Genomic DNA, 19,636 nt, shown 5'->3' with positions numbered 1-19,636 from the left:
GGCATGGCATCAGAACCTTTCTGGGTTTTACCCAAACAACATTTCCCAAAGTGTGTGCCATGAAGCGCTACTTTCCAGAGATGCTCTGAGAACTGCTCTGCGAAGGTCCCTCTGAGCAAAGGAGCGTCACAGGCACATTCATTCACCCACTAGAGGCTCTGAGGAGCCCTGGAGAAGTCTCCCAATTGGCTTCATACTTACATATCCCTGTGTTAGAGATGCAGCTCTTATGAAGCTTTGATTCCCCCCAAACTGGGTCCATTTTCATGCCTTTGGAAGTTTGAGACAGTAATGTTGTATTTTCAGTATTATATTTTCTTTCCAGTCTTTTTATCTTGTTAATGGAACACCATTAGAGCTTTTTAAATTGTAACTAATAGAGCATTAAATTCTTTGCTCTAATCACACTCAAAGGGTTATTTTTCAACAGCATCTTGTATTCACTCCTTTCCTTCCCCACGCCTCTGCTCATCATAAGTGACTGTATGACTTCTAGAATGTAAACTTAGGATCTATGAGACACTCAAACAGGGGAAGAATTGCCTTTTTCCATGTTGTTTCTTTCTTATCATTTAAAATCATCCACCTTAACATTTAAAATTACATATCTTATTACATATATATGTTATAGCACATCTGTACCTACATAGATGTATGGAAGTACATATTGGGATAAGGAAACAGATATTTATTAAATACTTCCTACATGGCAGACATGAGAAGCAAGTTTTATATTTTTTATTTATAAAATTTTATTTAAGTTTTTTATTTTATTTAGGTTTTATAGTTCAACTCTAGTAGGTCAGTAAGTATTGTCCCTATTTTACAGATGAGCAAATTGAGGAAAGAGAGGTTAAATGACATGCCTATGGTCTCAAACAGCTAAAAACAAGGGGCCTAGAATTTGAGCCCAGAATACCTTCCTCCAAAATTACAATATAATTTTATCTGCTGTGGCCTGCTTTATTTCATCATGATTGTTGTACTACACATTTTAATATGGCTTCCACCTTTCATATGATATTTGTGCTTGAACAAGATACGGGATTGTGTTTACTTACATAATTTAACAATTTTATAATGCTTTATAGCTCTCACATCTATATGAGTTGTTACCCATTTAGTTCAAATTTCTGCAGCAATTTAATAGTATAGAACTCTTGATGTTTTTCTAAAGAGCAAGTAGACAAATGTTTAGATCTTTGGTAATATCATGTACATCTTTTACGTTCTCAACAAGTACCCTAAAATCTTATTATTCAGACTCTCCAGTGCCTGCTGGTGACAATGCCCTGGAGCCGAGGGAGATTCCTGATAAAAACTGCCATATTAACAGATACGGCTACTTTAAAGCCACCATCACAATTGTAGGTAAGACCATGGAGGAAAGATGTTAGAATCCACCTTGGGTCACCCACTCCCTTACCTGCCTCTGGAGGGGTGAGGATGAGGGCACCCGCTCTGTGTCCAAGGTGGTACCACATGTGCACAAGCAAAGACTCCACTAGTTGCTAGATTTCCACCTGCCTTCCCGGCCTTCCTTAGACATCCTGGTGGGAATGAGCCCTCTGTGAGGCCCACAGAGCAATGAGCCTGCCAGGGGGCCTGGCCCTCCGACCCTGTGCAGCTTGGAAACCTGAATGAATGTGGCCTGAAGGAAGGCCAGTTCCAAATTCTCACAGCTCCCACTTTCCTCCCCTGGGTGATTTCACAAAGTCACACCTCCTGTGTGTAAGAAAGAGGGTTGAACAGGGCCACCACACCGGGCTGTGTGCTTGGGGCGCTGCTCACAGGTGCCGAACAGAGGAGACGGCTGGGGCTAAAACCCACATGGTGGTCCAGGGGCTACAACTCCACCTTCTGATGCAAGGGGTGCGGGTTCAATCCCTGGTCGGGGAGCTAAGATCCCACATGTCTCGCGGCCAAAAAGCCAAAACATAAAACGAGCAATATTGTAACAAATTCAATGAAGGCTTTAAAAATGGTCCACACTAAAAACAAACAGGGCTTCCCTGGTGGCGCAGTGGTTGGGAGTCCGCCTGCCGATGCAGGGGACGTGGGTTCGTGCCCTGGTCTGGGAGGATCCCACATGCCGCGGAGCGGCTGGGCCCGTGAGCCATGGCCGCTGAGCCTGTGCGTCCGGAGCCTGTGCTCCGCAACGGGAGAGGCCACAGCAGTGAGAGGCCCACGTACCGCAAAAAAAAAAAATAATAATCAAAATAAATAAAAAAATAAACCCCAAGCTGTGCCTACTGGGGCTGAGCCACTTGGGCAGGAGAGACAGCAGCCGAGGCCTGAGCCTGGGCCTGCTCCCCTTCAGGGTCATCTTTCCCGGAAACACCTCCTCCAGTGGGTGCCGCCTCCTGACACACAGGCTCCAGAACTAAAGATCAAGGTTGGGCTGAAGAGCTGTTCAGTTTGACTTTGAAAATGCTGCCTGGACATGTACCCAAAGCTCTGGGGCAGATTCCCGGATCTGGGGTGGTGAGAAGCTGAGTCCGTTTTGTTTGACCTTCTGATTGGTTAAGAAGTGGTTTGGTTTGGTTTGTGTTGTATTTTGATGTGTTTTTCTGCGGGGCATTGTTCCATTAGAGGGAATCCTAGAGGTTAACATCATCCAGGTGACAGACGTCCTGATGCCCGTGCCACAGCCTGACAACCCCCTGGTGGATTTCGTCGTGAACTGCCAAGGGAGGTGAGTACATTATCTCCAAGAAAGGGGCCAAGTGAGGACCCCAGGCTGAACAAAGGTCTTCATACCCCTCTCCCCTTTAAAGTTGATTTGGATTCTAGTTCCTCAGCAAGCCAGGATGAGGAAGGACTCTCCCACGTGCTCTCAAGCATGCACTTGCTTTGCTAGAGCTGAGCAATGCTCACCACCTTTGACTGTTGAAGCAGAATTACTGATTGAACACTTACTGTGTCCTTAACATTTTACTTCTGTTTTCATGTCAAATCCTCACACAGTCATATGAGTCTCTCATTTACACCAGTGATAACAGTACCTGCCTAGGTGGCGGGTACCTGGCAGAGCAAGATTCCTGGGTTGAGGTCTGGCTCAGAGCCTCTTAAGCTCCCTGAGGCTCCTCCGGAGTCAGGGGAGGCCATGTGGAAGCGCTGTGTCCTTGTGCTAAGTAGTAGCAATGCCTGATCACCCTGTCTCGCTTTAAAACTTACAAAGCTCTTTCTAATGCGTTATATAATTTGACTTCCTAATGTTTGGTTATAACTATAGATAATAGACAGAATATAAACTAATTAATATATAAATACTATATCAATTAAGCCATCAAATATGTGAATGACTTACTAATTTACGTATAAGTAAATCAAGTAATTAAAATGTACATGTATGTGATATATAAATTAATCAACAGAATGGGCTGGTATAAAAACGAGGCCTTATCTGATCAAAAAGGATAACTCCAGGGAATTCCCTGGTGGTCCAGTGGTTAGGACTCTGCTCTTCCATTGCAGGGGGCACGGGTTCAATCCCTGGTCAGGGAACTAAGATCCTGCAAGCCGCGGGGTGCACCCCCCAAAAAGGGGGGATAGCTCCATAGCTCTCTGGATTGGGGAGAGAATGGGATGAGGATGACAGAAAAAGAGAAAACCCTGACTGAGGAGGCAAAGCTGCTTCAAGAGGCCAGGGGCCAGGTGAGAAGGGAAGATGAACTCGTCTAATTTCCCACGCCCTCATCAGGCCCAGCTTCAGAGCCTGGTCTCGCCATCCAGGAAGTCTACTCAGAAGTGAGACAGTGGCTAAGACAGTAACACATGGTAGCCGAGTGGTTACAGGGACAGCTGTCAAACCTCTTTTATTCAAGTCCCAGCTCCACCTCTAACTGCTTTTTTAACCTGGGGCCAGCGATCTCCCCTCCCAGAGCTAGTTTGTCACCTGCTGCATTAGGAAAGTATTACTTTCCTCATCAGGTCGTTGAGAGGAATAGACAAGACTATATCACTTATCAGAAACTCAGTGCCTTGCACACAGTAGGTGCTGCATAAACAGCTCTGGTTGCTGCTGCTGCTGTCGTCATATCTCTGCAGGAGCCCACGCAGGGCCGACTGGCATTTAATACTACCTTTGCCTAACACCTAAGCCGTCTGCATCCTTGGACATCTAGAGAGTCAAAAAGGAGAGGGAAGTTCCCAGCAGCCCCTTGCCTTGGGGGACATAATTTCTTCCTCCTCCAGCACCAGGGGCTCATCTTCCTGAGGATACAAAGGAAACAATGGCTCACACCCAGGCTTGTTTAAGAGTAAATTAAGATCCCACATGCTGCGGAGCAACTAAGCCCGTGCGCCACAACTCCTGAGCCTGCGTTCTAGAGCCCGTGAACCACAGCGACTGAGCCCGCACGCCTAGAGCCCGTGCTCCGCAGCAAGAGAAGCCACCGCAGCGAGAAGCCTGCCACCACAACGAAGAGTAGCCCCCGCTCGCCACAACGAGAGAAAGCCCGCGCACAGCAACAAAGACCCAATGCAGCCAAAAATAATTTTTTAAAAAAATTTTTAAAGAGTAAATTATATGTGACAATTTCATGTCATATGGTTTGAGTAAGAATAAGTACGATCCCATTTTATAGAAATGTAGTGATTTTCTTTCTACACTGATGTCATATTCCTCTCTCTCTCTCTGTGTCATTCGTGCCCTCAGCACCCCCACAGAGGTCTGTACCGTCATCTCTGACCCCACCTGCCAGGTCACTCAGAACACAGTCTGCGACCCTGTGAACATGGACCTGGGCGATATGTGCTTGCTGACAGTGAGAAGAGCCTTTGGTGGGTCTGGGACATACTGTATGAACCTGACTCTGGGTGATGATGCAAGCCTGGCCCTCACGAGCACCCTCGTCTCTATCCCTGGAAGAGGTAAGTTTTGTTTTATGGTTGCATGAACATTTCACGTTGGAGATAAAGTGTGTGTCCAATACCAAAGCTACTCAAGGCTTCACTCTCAATATTTAGTTTTATTTCCATGTAAAATTCATTGAACTGTTGTTAACGTAGATTTAAGAAATGGCATTAAAAGCCAACAGCAAATCTACTTAGGGAAGGGATGAGAGAGAGAAACCCAATGAAGTAATGCCCAGAGAAAAGCCTTTTGACGAAGAAAATCAGCTGTGATCATAGACCAGTAATAATGGGATGTGGTCACTGCATGCTCAGATAGATTTGTAATTCAAGAGGAAAGTGCAAAGCCCAACATCAAAAAATAACAATGGGGCTTCCCTGGTGGCACAGTGGTTGAGAGTCCTCCTGCCGATGCAGGGGACACGGGTTCGTGCCCCGGTCTGGGAAGATCCCACATGCTGCGGAGCAGCTGGGCCTGTGAGCCATGGCCGCTGAGCCTGCGCATCCGGAGCCTGTGCTTCGCAACGGGAGAGGCCACAACAGTGAGAGGCCCGTGTACCGCAAAAAAAAAAAAGTGTCCAATTAAGCTACAACAAAGGGGAGGCTGGTATCATGTTGTCATTGGAATCCACCTGGGCAAAGATATGAAGCCATGAAGAGAAATGAGAAACCAGGTGGACTCCTGGTTCCCTTCTAACTTGCCATGTGCCCTTTCCTTCCCTTCCCAAATTCTACCAAGCATTACACTGAGACGGAAACAAACCAATTTACCTAGTCCTTAAATGTTCACCAGAAAAACTACTCCTTGTCCCCTTAATGCTCGGAGAGGTAAAATGTTAGCCAAGTGGTTGAAGGAATTTCATTGAGAAATTCCCATCTACTGGTGGCTGCTAATCTTTCCCAGCCCATAAGGACTCTACCTGGTGACCCTAACTGAATTTCACTTATAACTGACTATGTTGTAAGATACTGCTTTACCTCTTAGAGGAAGTGCTACGTGGTGGGCGGAAGGCACAGGTTAAATTGTGCACACATTACAGCACGTGTTTTGCTCCTTAGTTTGAGGATTGTTGGGTACAACCTAACAACTAACTCACAAATAACTCTTTCGGTCGTGGAGTCTATCTTATAAGGTGAAATGTACTTAAACGTATATTTACTCATTAACTATATAAAAGGCAGCTTTAACCTCATTGAAAGAAAAGCATAAGTAATCATGCATATAATTATTTGCATGAGGGTTTATTGTTGGTGAGATCCAGGGTGTACGTTAAAAAAAAGAAGAAAAGAATGCAAAGGTACGCTGCTTCCTCCCAGGGAGGGTGCATGGGGTCTGGGGTGCAGAAGTGGGGAGCCCGGCGAAAAGAGGCAGCCGGAGCCTCTGTATGTGAGCGAGTGTGGATCTTCTACACCATCACGTCCAGGAGCTACTGGGGTTGTTTTTCTTGTGCTGCTGCAGTTACTTTTAGAATTGCCTTTTAGAGTCCCTGTGAAGGGACTGTGAAGCTTTCTCAGTTCTGGCAAACCACGGTTCTCTTACCTGGATTAGACGCTTGGATATTTGCTTCCCTTTAATCCTTCTTGTAGTCAGTGATAACTTTAGGTGTGACCTGAGCCATTTTTAAAACCCAAAAAAGGAAGCTCAGAAAGAGAGCTTTTAATCCAATGGGAATTGTAACTTGATGACTTGGGTTTCAAAGTCAGAATCTCAAAAGTCCATCTCTGTTCAAAGGCAAACGCATTGCCTGTTAGCTGAAATGACTTTTAATCATTGATTCAAGGAACATCCATGAAGCACCTGCAATGCTTTCAACAAATATTCACTGGGCGTCCACTCCATGTCCATCACAGCTCCAGGCACCAGGTAGCCAGTCCTAGATAGAGTGGGAACAAGGTGAGGAAGGTCCCAGCTTTTGTGAGCAGAAAGAGGCAGTAAACAAATAGATGATATTGTGAAAACAATGAAACAAGGCGTGGAGAGTGACAAGCATGGGAGAGAGGGGGCAGAAGTTGGCTCTCTAGATTGGGACGTTGGGAAAGTCCTGCCAACGCAGTGGCACGCGCTTGGTGAAGCGCCTTCTCTGAATGACAAGGGCCTCCTCCTCCACCTCTGAGACCTGCATCTCAAGAATGAGCAGCCGGGCTTCCCTGGTGGCGCAGTGGTTGGGAGTCCGCCTGCCGATGCAGGGAACACGGGTTCGTGCCCCGGTCCGGGAGGATCCCACATGCCGCGGAGCGGCTGGGCCCGTGAGCCATGGCCACTGAGCCTGCGCGTCCGGAGCCTGAGCTCCTCGGTGGGAGAGGCCACAGCAGTGAGAGGCCCACGAACCGCAAAAAAAAAAAAAAAAAAAAAAAGCAGCCCATCTAGATCCTTACGCACCACAGGTAGGGTTTGGGTTTTATTCTGTGCGTAAGGGGAACCACTGGCAGGGTTGAAGCATGATCTGATCAATGCTTTTAGATGATCGTTCAGACTGCTGAGTGAAGCAAGGTTTATTGGAAAGTAGCAGTGGAAGCGAGTAGACAATGAAGACGTCCTCTCAGGGAAGAGGGCTGGTGGCCGGGACTGTGATGGCGGCAGAGAAGATGGAGAGAAAATAGACCGACTCCAGTTATACTTTGGTGGCAGAGACAAGACTAGTTGATTTGCTGGGTTCTGGGAGTACAGAGAAGACATACTCCCTGCTTTATGGCTCTTACAGTCTAGCAGGAGAGAAATTTGTGTAAAGAAGTAATTGCGGGCTTCCCTGGTGACGCAGTGGTTAAGAATCCGCCTGCCGATGAAGGGGACACGGGTTCGAGCCCTGGTCTGGGAAGATCCCACACGCCACGGAGCAACTAAGCCCGTGTGCCACAACTACTGAGCCCGAGCTCTAGAGCCGGAGAGCCACAACTACTGGAGCCCATGCACTTAGAGCCCATGCTCCGCAGCAAGAGAAGCCACCGCAACGAGCCCTCGCGCTGCAACGAAGAGTAGCCCCTGCTCACCTCAACTATAGAAAGCCCACGTGCAGCAATGAAGACCCAACGCAGCCAAAAATAAATAAATTTTTTTTTAAAAAGTAATTGCAACGCAGTGTGATGGAGGCAGAGGAAGAGAGACAAGGAGAGAAGTGACAAAGGAAGGCATGACCTGGTGCCTGCATGCATGTCTGGAAGGTGTCCCAAAGGGGCAGATGCTGGAGATGAGTTGGGAGAAGGATGTTCCCGGCAGAGGGCATGGAGATTTGAAAGAGCACAGGGAGGATGGATTTTTAGCACAGCTGGAAAGAAGGCAGTGGGAGATGAGGCCAGAGGAGTGTGCAGGAGGATCATGAAGACCTTCACCACGTGTGCGCAGCTGGGTCAGCTCAGACCCCATCAGGTATCTCCGGGACGTGACATCTGTCTCCTGAGCCCGTAACACAGTGTTCCAGACACGCTAACTCATTCTCTAAATGGAAGATAAGCTGCCCCCAAAGACTATGTATTATGTAATGGGAAAGATTACTGAAAGCACAGAGAGAGCCATATATCTTCTGTTAGCTCTCTTCCTCGTCGATTTAATTGCATTACAAGCAGCATGTCCTCGAGGTGGAAGTTGTCACTAATACGGTCTTGCTTTTGTTTTAAGACCCAGACTCCCTTTTAAGAATGGCAAATGGTACCCTGGTCTTCTTCGTTGGCTGCATGGCCATATTTGTCACTGTGATCGCCCTTTTGGTGTACAAGTAAGTTGCTGGTTCTAACACTTTAAATCACTAGAGTATATTGTCAAAAATAAATAGCATATTTCTGCACAAGTGAGCTGTTTTCCCTTTTTTGCTTTTAAACATTTTGTATGTGGGAGGAAAATCTTCCACTGAATGACGAATACCAAACTAGCCTATTAATTTTGCTGTGTTTTTTTATCCCTAAAAATGCTACCAAATGTCAGTAACTTTACCAAATTGTGTCAGCTTAATGTTTAACATATAATCGCAAGTTATAGTAAGCAGACACATTTCTTGCATGAAGAAGAGAAAATAAATATATTTTCATAAGACATCAATGTCTTAAAAGCCATAAATTAAATAGAATTAACCATTCTGCACTTGGCATGTAAAAGACTGTAGAAAGCAACCTTTTCCAGCTGGAGATCTTTTTTTAATCTGTCCAACACATTGCTTTCAGAAAACACAAGGAATACAAACCAATAGAAAACAGCACTGGGATCGTGGTCAGAGGCAAAGGCCTGAATGTTTTCCCCAATTGTGCAAAGATGCTCTTCCCCGGAAACCAGGAAGAAGATCCACTGCTCAAGAACCAACCGGGAATTCTTTAAATCTTCTGCCTTACTTCTGACCAACAGCTCACTCTTCAGCGCCATTTATGTCAGCTATGCTAGAGTGGATGACGATTAACTTTTTAGAAATATTATCGTAAAATATATATTGTGGTTTAGGGAGGTCCAATTTTTATTATAGGTTAAATGACATTTTAGAGAGGTTGAGGGGAATTAAACTACGCACAGCCTCACCCATGTTATATTAACTGATAAAACCAGTTAGCAGCATTTTCTTTAGTGATGGTTTGTTTCACTTATAATGTCTTAGGTGATTAGTAGGATAGATACACTGTATCCAGAGTAGCAGAAGAAGGTACTTTCGTTAGAGTCTGACCTAGGTTAACTGGAAGGAGAGGCTGGACGTGTTCTAGCTTTCCATACGACCATATGCATAAAACCAGTGTATTCCTGTTCTGAGGGTCATGTTCCAAGCTACCTGAATCCTATGTCAATGAACATGCATGAGCTCCCAACAGAACACTAACAGGTAAGCCTTTAGTAGGCTCTGCATGCTTGTTATACTAAAAAAAAATACTAATCTAATAAATGATTGTGAATATGTTTGTGACCACCTGCCGAGCCCAAATGTGTAAAGGAACGGTACTCATTCATTCATTTTTCCCATGGACGTTTATGTAGCACTTTCTGTATACCAGGCATGTTGCTAAGTACATGGCCCTGTACTCAGAGTGTTGACATTCTTGTGGATATATCTGAATTTCTGTGCACTCTGGCGCCACAGTTGAAAATTATAGTTGAAATTATATATTATGATTTTCCAAAGAAGGAGGCCCTTGGTTTTCCTACTGGTTTCTCTATTCAAATGATACAGAAACTTAATCACCAAAGATGTTACTTTCATTTGTAACTGAAGCTACTCTGTCAGTCATGACATTTTTCTTCTCCTTCCTGGAAAATAAAGTATGAAAATTAAAAAAATAAAATAAAGCTCTTGGAATTATTTTTCTCATTTGTTGTTTGCCATTCAATTTCATTTAGAGTTTTAACACATAAAAATTTGTTTAACTCTGTGCCATGGAGCACTGATCGTTTCATAAGTATTTTGTATTTTTAAGTATATGTATACAGTATGTGAAATTGCATAAAATTTTATATATATATATATATACGCACACACACACACACACACATACGTATATGTATATATATGTATGTATATAATCAGGCCAGTCTAAAAGAAGAGATTTTCTACAGGCAGTTCTGGACTCTTTGAACAGTCAGGATTATATTAAAAATAAAGGTTAGAGGATGGTTCTAGGTCACAGATTGGCAATCCTTTTCTGTAAAGCATCAGGTAGTTAGTATTTTAGGCTCCATGGGCCATACGGTGTCTGTTGCAACTACTCAACTCCAATATTGTAGCACAAAAGCCATCATATACATAAATGAAAGCACATGGCTGTGTTCCAGCACAAGCATGTTGACAAAAGCAGGTGGTGGGCCAGATCTGGCCTGCAGGCCATAGCTTGTGGACCCATATTCTAGACCAAAAGAGACTAGAGAGACACAGCAACCAAGAGCCACTGAGGAATCTAGGTTGCATCCTATTGTTAAAGAACAGCTATGAAAGATATTCTTGAGACACCTGAGGGAAATCTGAATACACGTTGGATACCAAATGATATAACAGAATTAGTGTTAATTTTCTTAAAGAGTTAGTCTAGTTCATTCACTTCATAGATGGCCGAGGCCCAAAATAAGCTCTTTATTCTGGAATCATCCCAAAGAGTACAAAATTTGCAGAACAAGAAATGTGGAATTTATCTGCATTTATGAGTTGGCTGAAGGTCAGTGGTTCTCAACCACAGGTTACTTTGCTCCTCGGGGGGCCCTGGCAATATTGGGAGACTTTTTTTTTTTTTTTTAATGCGGTATGTGGGCCTCTCTCACTGTTGTGGCCTCTCCCGCTGCGGAGCACAGGCTCCGGACGCGCAGGATCAGCGGCCATGGCTCACGGGCCTAGCCGCTCCGCGACATGTGGGTTCTTTCCGGACCAGGGCACAAACCCGTGTCTCCTGCATCGGCAGGCGGACTCTCAACCACTGCGCCACCAGGGAAGCCCCTAGGAGACATTTTTGATTGTCACAACTAGGATGGGGTGCTACTGGCATCTAGTGAGTAGAGGCCAGGAATGCTGCTAAACATCCTACAATACCCAGGATGGCCCCCACAGCAAAGCACCCCATCTTACCTGACCCCAAATGTCAGCAGCCCTATTGTGGAGTAACTGAAGAATCTCTGGACATGGATGTAGAGAGAGAAGACTTAGATTTGAATCCAGCCCTGCCACTTAAATCTGAGTAACCCTGGGCAAGTTATTTGAACTTTCTTGAGCCTCAAGTCTCCTCATCTGTAAAATGGATTTGCAGTCCCTCCCTAACTTATTTCATAGGGCTACTGCAAGCCCCTCTGAAAGAATGAATGGATGTGAAAGCACTTTGAATAGGGCATAATGGTATATATACTACATGTGAGAAGCAGTGTGAAGGGGCTTGCCATTTTTATGATGATTAGGAGGCCAGGACATTCATACCAAAAGCAGAAAAGTAATACCAAGTTGCAGCAGAATCTTTTGTAGGTTTGTTAATCACAGGCTTCTGAGCCCAACCCCCCCAAAATTATGGGCTGAGGCCCCATAATTTCTGTGTCTCACCAGTTCCCATGTGATGTTGATAACGGTTGCTCCCAGACCTAACTCTGAGAAATACTGGTCTCGAGATCTACTCTTGCCTTCTCATATCAGCAGGGGGTAGCAGAGAGCAGCAAATATACAGTCAGTCACCAGGGAAGTGAGTTGAAATCCTCCTGAAACCTCCCTCGGTTTCAATCTAACAAATGGCAGGAGAGAGGGCTGAAATCATGAATCATTTAGATTTATATTCTCCTTGTGACCTTGGCAACAAGTCATTTAACTTCTGCTGAATTGCTATCTGTAAAAGGGGGAAAGTAACCTAAAAGGTAGTGGGATGACTTGATTAATGTTTGCTGAGAATTAGAACTTGCAAACAAAATTGAAATGTGCAGGTAGTAAATTATTCTGGGAATTTCTTATTCCTTGGACCCTTTATAAATGTCTACATTTTAAACACTTCTAACTCATTTATAAACATTGGTTCCCTTCGATGAATTTTCAGTTGTTTAACAGTTCAGAGGCAATACTTTGTACGTATTCATTATATCCGTAATGTGTAATAACTCCAAGCCTAAGAGACAGGTCAAGGGCAGATGAGAAGATAGTTATTCAGGGGGTGAAGGTGACCACCTTTTGATGGGGCCCCTGGTGGGTGGGAAATCCTTTAAGGTTTTTTCAGAGTGGCCCCAAAGCTGCTGGAATAGGTGCTCTAAAAATTCAGAGGCCAGTTCCCAGGAATCACCTCTTACAGGCTGATTTCGATCCTTCGACCATCATTTACTGAGCACCAGTATGTCCCAGGCTCTGGTCTGGAGGCGACACAGCCATGAACAAGAGACAAAGACTCTGCTTTCTTGGAGTTTGGGTTCCAGAGGTTTACTGCAGTGAGAGTCCTAACCTCTGGCCTGGAGTCCCGCATCCTGGCCACCCCATTGGCCTCAGTCTAATCTGCAGAGGTGATTTCTCTGCTATTTACCATAGAATTGTCGTTCTTTGTGCCATCGAAATTCTGGAATAAAATTCGCTTTGGAGATCTTCATAGGCTTTTTGGAATTTAGGTTTAACCAATTTTAATTCTCTGTGTAATTTTCTCACACATATCATCATGTCACCTCCCCAGTGAAAATTTCTCTCAAATTTACAATGCAGTTGTCACTGTTAATTGCGTTGCACAGGTTTTAATAATACAAATTAAATATCGAGACTTGAGCTTACTGAATCCTTAGTTTTAAGGTGTTTGTTAGAATAAATTCCTTTAGAGTGAAAAAAAAAAGATGAATTACTTATGAGAAGTGGCAGGAGGATTTTGCGGTTATGGGCGGAATTTTAAATTTTGCTTTTCGGAATTGAGTGGAGGGAGGGAGGTAGGCCTTAAATCAAGACCCCCGAACTCCAGCCTGGTACTGTCACACACGAGCCACGCAGCCTGAAGTTGGGCATTTTCTCTCCCTGCACCAAAGCCTCCTCCTCTGGAAAACGAGGGAAGGAGGAGGAAAGGGAAACTAACCTGGATGAATGCTGACGTCTCCTTGGGTTCTCGTGCTCCACTGTGCAAAGTGGGAGAGGGATATTAGCCAGTTGCCGTACAGTGATGTCAGGAGGATGTGTTCTAAAGCAGTAGGAGCTGGCACACTACTGTTCATGGGCCAGATCTGCCTCTCTGCCCGTTTTTCCATGGCTCGCAAGCTAAATTTGGTTTTTATATCTTTTAATGTTTGGGGGGGAAAAAGAATATGATTTTGTGCCACATAAAAGTTCTATGAAGTTCGAAGTTCGGCCTCTGTAAATGAAGTTTTATTGGAGCATAGCCACGTTCATCCATTTATGTATTGTCGGCAATGCTTTTGCACTCCAACAACAGCGATGAGTCGTCGGGACAGGGACAGTACGGTCTACACAGCCTAAAATATGTACTATTTAGTCCTTGATTGAAAAAGCTTGCTAATCTGTGTTTTGACACTTTGTTGAACTCCATTCCGAACTGAATGGAGAAAACAAGAATTCTTCAGAGAATTTCAGTTCCATGAAATGCAATTTTCTTAACTGAGCCCATTGAGCTCTTACCCACAATCTCATGTCACATTATTCTGTAATGACAACAAATGCTGTATTATCGGACATAGTGAGTTAAGTGTACATTGCCTACAAACTGCTATGGGGAAATGTCAGAAAAGACCTTTTTGAAGAAAAAAAAAATCTAATAATCCTCGCAGGAGAAATTACAAATAAAATCACAACATGAAGAACCAAGTGATGAAAGATTTCATAAATCGCCAAAAGCACCAACCATAAAGAAAATGATTGATATATCAAATTACGTCACCATTTTAAAGTTCTGTACGAAAAAGATGCCACAGACTTCTTGTCTAATGACCCACAGAATTCTCATACTCTGCTAGTGGAAGTGCAAGATGGGAAACAACGCAGCAGTTTCTCATAAAAACAAATGTACGTATATCACGTGGCCCTTCTACTCTTAGGTATTTACCCAAGAGAAATTAAGACATGTTCACACAATGACTTCTATGTAAATGTGCGCGATAATGTTATTCGTAAGAGCCACAAACTAGAAACAGCCTTGATTTCCATCAACTGGTGAATAGATAAATAAATGTGGTGTGTTCATGAAATGAAGTACTACTTGACAATAAAAAGGAATAAACTGCCGATAGATGGAAGAACATGGATGAATTGCAAAAGCGTTTTGCTGAATGAAATAAGCCAGATATACTGAATGAGTATGTTTATATGATATTCTGAAAAAAAAAGCAAAACTGGTGACTGAGAGCAGATCTGTGCTTGTCTGACACTAGAGGTAGGGAGAGGAGAGGGACTGGGGGCACAAGGGAATTTGGGGGGCCAGGGAAACATTTTATGGCATGACTGTAGTGGTTAGAGAACTGTATCCATTTGTCAGATATCAAATTGTAGGCTTAAAATGGTTAGGTTTATTTTGTAGAAACATACCTCAATAAAGTTGATTGAAAAGGGAAAGGTACAGACTGGAAGAAGATATTTGCAATACATGTAACTGATAAAAGATTAGGTTATGTAAAGAACTGTGAGGGAAATGCAAATCATCACACCACTAGACATTGTTTTATACCTACCAGATTGTCAGTGAAAAAAATCTGACAAAATCAAGTGTTGGTGAAAGTGAGAACACCGGAACACTTATACTTTGCTGTTGGGAGTCTAAACTGGAACAGTTCTCTTGGGGGACAATCTGGCCTTATCTGGTGAAGTTGAAGACGCACACACCTATGATCCAGCAGTCTCACTTCTTGGTGTAGAATGCCCCAGAGAAACCCTTGCACACGTGTTCAGGCGACACGGACAAGAACATTCAGAGCAATGTGAACGTCCCTCCACAGTAGAATGGCTAAATCAGTTGTAACATACAACGGAATACTAATTATCAGTGAAAATGAATGAACCTACAGCTATAAACACCCAGAGGAAAGACTTGCCAATGTAATATTGACAGAAAAAAAGAAAACTGCGAAAGAATACATGTAATATGATACCATTTACGTAAAGTTTTCAAAAGCATGGAAAACTAAACAATATGGGAATGTATAAAAAAATGTAATAAGCCTATGGAAAAGAAGGCAAAAGAATTGTTATGTGAAGCTCAGCACAGCGGCTGCCTCTCGGGAGGAAGAACGCGGGTCGGGGGGCAGCAGCAGTCAGGCGGCTTCCATAGTCCCAGCCATGTTTTATTGCTTAAATTGACTGATAGGTTTGTTTTGTTATTACTCTTTATGTTCTATCTACATGCTAATGTATTCTTTCTTTTTTAACGTCTTTATTGGGGTATAATTGCTTTACAATGGTGTGTTAGTTTCTGCTTTATAACAAAGTGAATCAGTTATACATATACATATGTTCCCATATCTCTTCCCTCTTGCGTCTCCGTCCGCTAATGTATTCTTTAGGAGTTTTCAAATATTACTTTAAATTTTTTTTATTTTATATTGGAGTATAGTCGATTTACAATGTTCTGTTAGTTTCAGGTGTACAGCGAAGTGACTCAGTTATACACATACATGTATCTATTCTTTTTCAGATTATTTTCCCGTATAAGTTCTTAGAGAATATTGAGTAGAGTACCCTGTGCTATACAGTAGGTCCTTGTTGATTATCTATTTCATATATAGTAGTATGTATAATTTAATCCCAAATTCCTAATTTATCTCTCCCCCCAGCTTTACCCTTTGGCAACCATAAGTTTGCTTTCTAGGTCTGTGAGTGTGTTTCTGTTTTGTAAATAAGTTCATTTGTATCATTTTTTTGGTTCCACATATAAATGATATCATGTGATATGTCTTTCTCTGTCTGACTTACTTAGTGTGATAATCCCTAGGTCCATCCGTGTTGGCACAAATGGCATTATTTCATTCTTTTCTATGAAATATTACTTATTTTTTAAGTGGAGTAAAATAACTTCTAAAAACAATTTTAAAATAAAGACAACTCGGTAGAAAAAATTGACAAAGGCTTGTGAACGGACAATCTACCGGAAATCCAAATGCCAATACACAGATGAAAAGATGTTCAACCACACTAGTGACTGGGGAAGTGCAAAAGAAGAGAACAAAGATATGTGAAACATAAGCCATTGGTACAGTATGATAATATTTAGGTAAAATTGTAAAACATTTAAAACAATACTGTAAATTGTTTACGCTTACATATGAACTTATAGAAACATGCATGGGAATAGTACACATCAAATTCAGGGTAGTGGTTTATCTCTAACGATGGATGGAAAAGCATGGGATTAGTGAGAATTGTGAAGGGGCTTTAGCTGAATCTGTAACATTTTATTTCTAACGGGAAAAAAAAGCTGAAATAAATAGAGCAAAATGAAGATTTGCTCAATCTGGTAGTTCATTTGTTTTTCTCTCCACTATACTATGTGTTTGAAAATTTTTATAACTTTTCAAAAGAACAAGTTCTTGGGAATTCCCTGGTGATCCAGTGGTTAAGACTCTGAACCTTCACTTCCAAGGGCTCTGGTTCAATCCCTGGTGGGAAACTAAGATTCTACAAGCTGCGCAGCATGGCCAAAAATAAAAGAACGAGTTCTTAATAATCTTTTCATTCCTCATGTGTGGTCTGAACAACAATAGAAATGAAATGTAAGCTCTTTCTTTCTTTCTTTCTTTTTTTTGCAATACGCGGGCCTTTCACTGTTGCTCAGTGACCATGGCTCACGGGCCCAGCCGCTCCGCGGCATGTGGGATCTTCCCGGACCAGGGCACGAACCCGCGTCCCCTGCATTGGCAGGCAGACTCTCAACCACTGTGCCACCAGGGATGCCCTAAGCTCTTTCATTCAAAACTGTCTAGAGCTTTGAAACCCAAAGCCCTGACCTCTTTGCCTTTTCCTGCAAAGCCCACCCTCCAAATTTTTTTAAGAATTTTTTATTGGATATATTTGATTTACAATGTTGTGTTAGTTTCAGGTATACAGCAAAGTGAATTAGTTATACATAAGTCCATTGTTTTTAGATTCTTTTCCCATATAGGCCATTAGAGAATATTGAATAGAGTTCCCTGTGTTATACAGTAAGCCCTTGTTTTTATCTATTTTATATATAGTAGAGTGTATATGTTAATCCCCATCTCCCAGTTTATCCCTCCCTCCCCTTCCCCCCAGTAACCATAAGTTTGTTTTCTACGTTTGTGACTCTCTTTCTGTTTTGCAGATAAGTTCATTTGTATCATTTTTTTAGATTCCACATATAAATGATATCATATAATATTTGTCTTTCTCTGTCTGACTTACTTCACTTAGTATGATAATCTCTAGGTCCATCCATGTTGCTGCAAATGACATTATTCCGTTCTTTTTTATGGTTGAGTAATATTCCATTGTATATATGTACCACATTTTCTTTCTTTCTTTAATTTATTTGCACCTTGCAGCTGGTAGGATCTTAGTTCCCCAACCAGGGATTGAACCTGGGCCCTCTGCAGTGAGAACACAGAGTCTTAACCACTGGACCACCAGGGAATTCCTGTACCACATCTTCTTTACCCACTCCTCTGTCAATGAACATTTAGGTTGCTTCCATGTCTTGGCTATTGTAAATAGGGCTGCAGTGAACATTGGGGTGCATGCATCTTTTCAAATTATGGTTTTCTCCAGATATATGCTTAGGAATGGGATTGCTGGATCACATGGTAGTTCTATACTTAGTTTTTTTTTTTTTTTTTTTTTCTTTGCCGGTACGCGGGCCTCTCACTGTTGTGGCCTCTCCCGTTGTGGAGCACAGGCTCCGGACGCGCAGGCTCAGTGGCCATGGCTCACGGGCCCAGCCGCTCCACGGCATGTGGGATCTTCCTGGACCGGGGCGTGAACCTGTGTCCCTTGCATCGGCAGGCGGACTCTCAACCACTGCGCCACCAGGGAAGCCCTATACTTAGTTTTTTAAGGAAACTCCATACTGTTCTCCACAGTGGCTGTACCAGTTTACATTCCCACCAACAGTGTAGGAGGGTTCCCTTTTCTTCACACCCTCTTCAGCATTTATTGTTTGTAGAGGTTTTTAAAATAAATTTATTTATTTATTTTTGGCTGTATTGGGTCTTCGCTGCTGCACGCGGGCTTTCTCTAGTTGCAGTGAACGGGGGCTACTCTTCATTGAGGTGTGTGGGTTTCTCATTGCGGTGGCATCTCTTGTTGCGGAGCAGGGGCTCTAGGCATGCGGGCTTCAGTAGTTGTGGCTTGCCGGCTCTAGAGTGCAGGCTCAGTAGTTGTGGCTCACGGGCTTAGTTGCTCCGAGGCATGTAGGATCTTCCCAGACCAGGGATTGAACCCATGTCCCCTGCATTGGCAGGCGGATTCTTAACCACTGTGCCAGCAGGGAAGGCCTGTTTGTAGAGTTTTTGATGTTGGCCATTATGACAAGTGTGAAGTGATACCTCGCTGTACTTTTGATTTTCATTCCTCTAATAATTAGTGATGTTGAGCATCTTTTCATGTGCTTTTGGCCATCTGTATGTCTTCTTTGGAGAAATATCTAGATCTTCCACCCATTTTTTGATTGGGTTGTTTGTTTTTTTGATATTGAGCTGTATGAGCTGTTTGTATATTTTGGAACACCTTCCAGTTTAAAGATGTTGTTTCTGATTAGATTCATAGTGACTGTTGGTGGCTAACTCCCCCCAAATTTACTTCCCCTCACCTATAAAATGAGGGGACTTGACCTCTGTCACCCCAGAAGCCCCTGACAAGAGGTGGCCATAGAAGCTCCACAGACACTGATTCCTCACAAGGCCATGGCAGAAAGCTTTGCTTGGAGAACAGAAGGCTGCTTCAGTACAGAAGGTGGGTTTCCAAGCTTCCCGCTGCTGCCTTCCCTCATTTTATACTCTACCACTATTTTAGCTACTCACCAATTGGGCCTGAGCCCCAGGAATACCACTGGCTGGCCTACAGCCAGTGACGTTTTGATTCCAGTCCTAGCCTGACTCTCTCCTAAGCAACCCCATGAAGTTATTGAAGAGAGCAATGGAAATGGGCTTGGCCAAACAATTTATCCCTGAGGATGCCCTTAAAAATGTCCTTAAATGATGAACCCTCTTATGAGGCCCTTTAAAAAAATAAGCACTTTTGGGCTTCCCTGGTGGCGCAGTGGTTGGGGGTCCGCCTGCCGATGCAGGGGACACGGGTTTGTGCCCCGGTCCGGGAAGATCACACATGCAGCGGAGCGGCTGGGCCCGTGAGCCATGGCCACTGAGCCTGCGCATCCAGAGCCTGTGCTCCTGAATGGGAGAAGCCACAACAGTGAGAGGCCCGCATACCGCCAA

At 43.5% G+C, this 19,636-nt stretch overlaps 1 protein-coding gene and 1 non-coding gene across 2 annotated transcripts in view; one reads left to right on the top strand and one right to left on the bottom strand.

Moving 5' to 3' along the window:
• Positions 1–10,093, top strand: part of GPNMB (glycoprotein nmb) — a 28,394-nt gene extending 18,301 nt beyond the window's left edge. The window contains exons 7-11 of the mRNA XM_065883730.1: positions 1,273–1,371; positions 2,593–2,695; positions 4,661–4,875; positions 8,471–8,567; positions 9,010–10,093. Of these exons, the coding sequence (XP_065739802.1) occupies positions 1,273–1,371; positions 2,593–2,695; positions 4,661–4,875; positions 8,471–8,567; positions 9,010–9,160 (665 nt within the window). The 3' untranslated portion in view covers positions 9,161–10,093. The remainder of the gene's footprint in view (positions 1–1,272; positions 1,372–2,592; positions 2,696–4,660; positions 4,876–8,470; positions 8,568–9,009) is intronic.
• A 7,671-nt stretch (positions 10,094–17,764) lies between these two features.
• On the bottom strand, positions 17,765–17,837 carry TRNAE-CUC (transfer RNA glutamic acid (anticodon CUC)). Its single transcript has one exon. It is a non-coding gene; the product is annotated as a tRNA-Glu (tRNA).
• Between the last annotated feature and the right edge of the window lie 1,799 nt (positions 17,838–19,636).

This window comes from Phocoena phocoena, chromosome 9 (assembly GCF_963924675.1).
Source record: "Phocoena phocoena chromosome 9, mPhoPho1.1, whole genome shotgun sequence".
NCBI lineage: Eukaryota > Metazoa > Chordata > Mammalia > Artiodactyla > Phocoenidae > Phocoena > Phocoena phocoena.
Note: the sequence above shows the minus strand (reverse complement) of the source record. Positions and strands in the feature narration are given on the sequence as shown.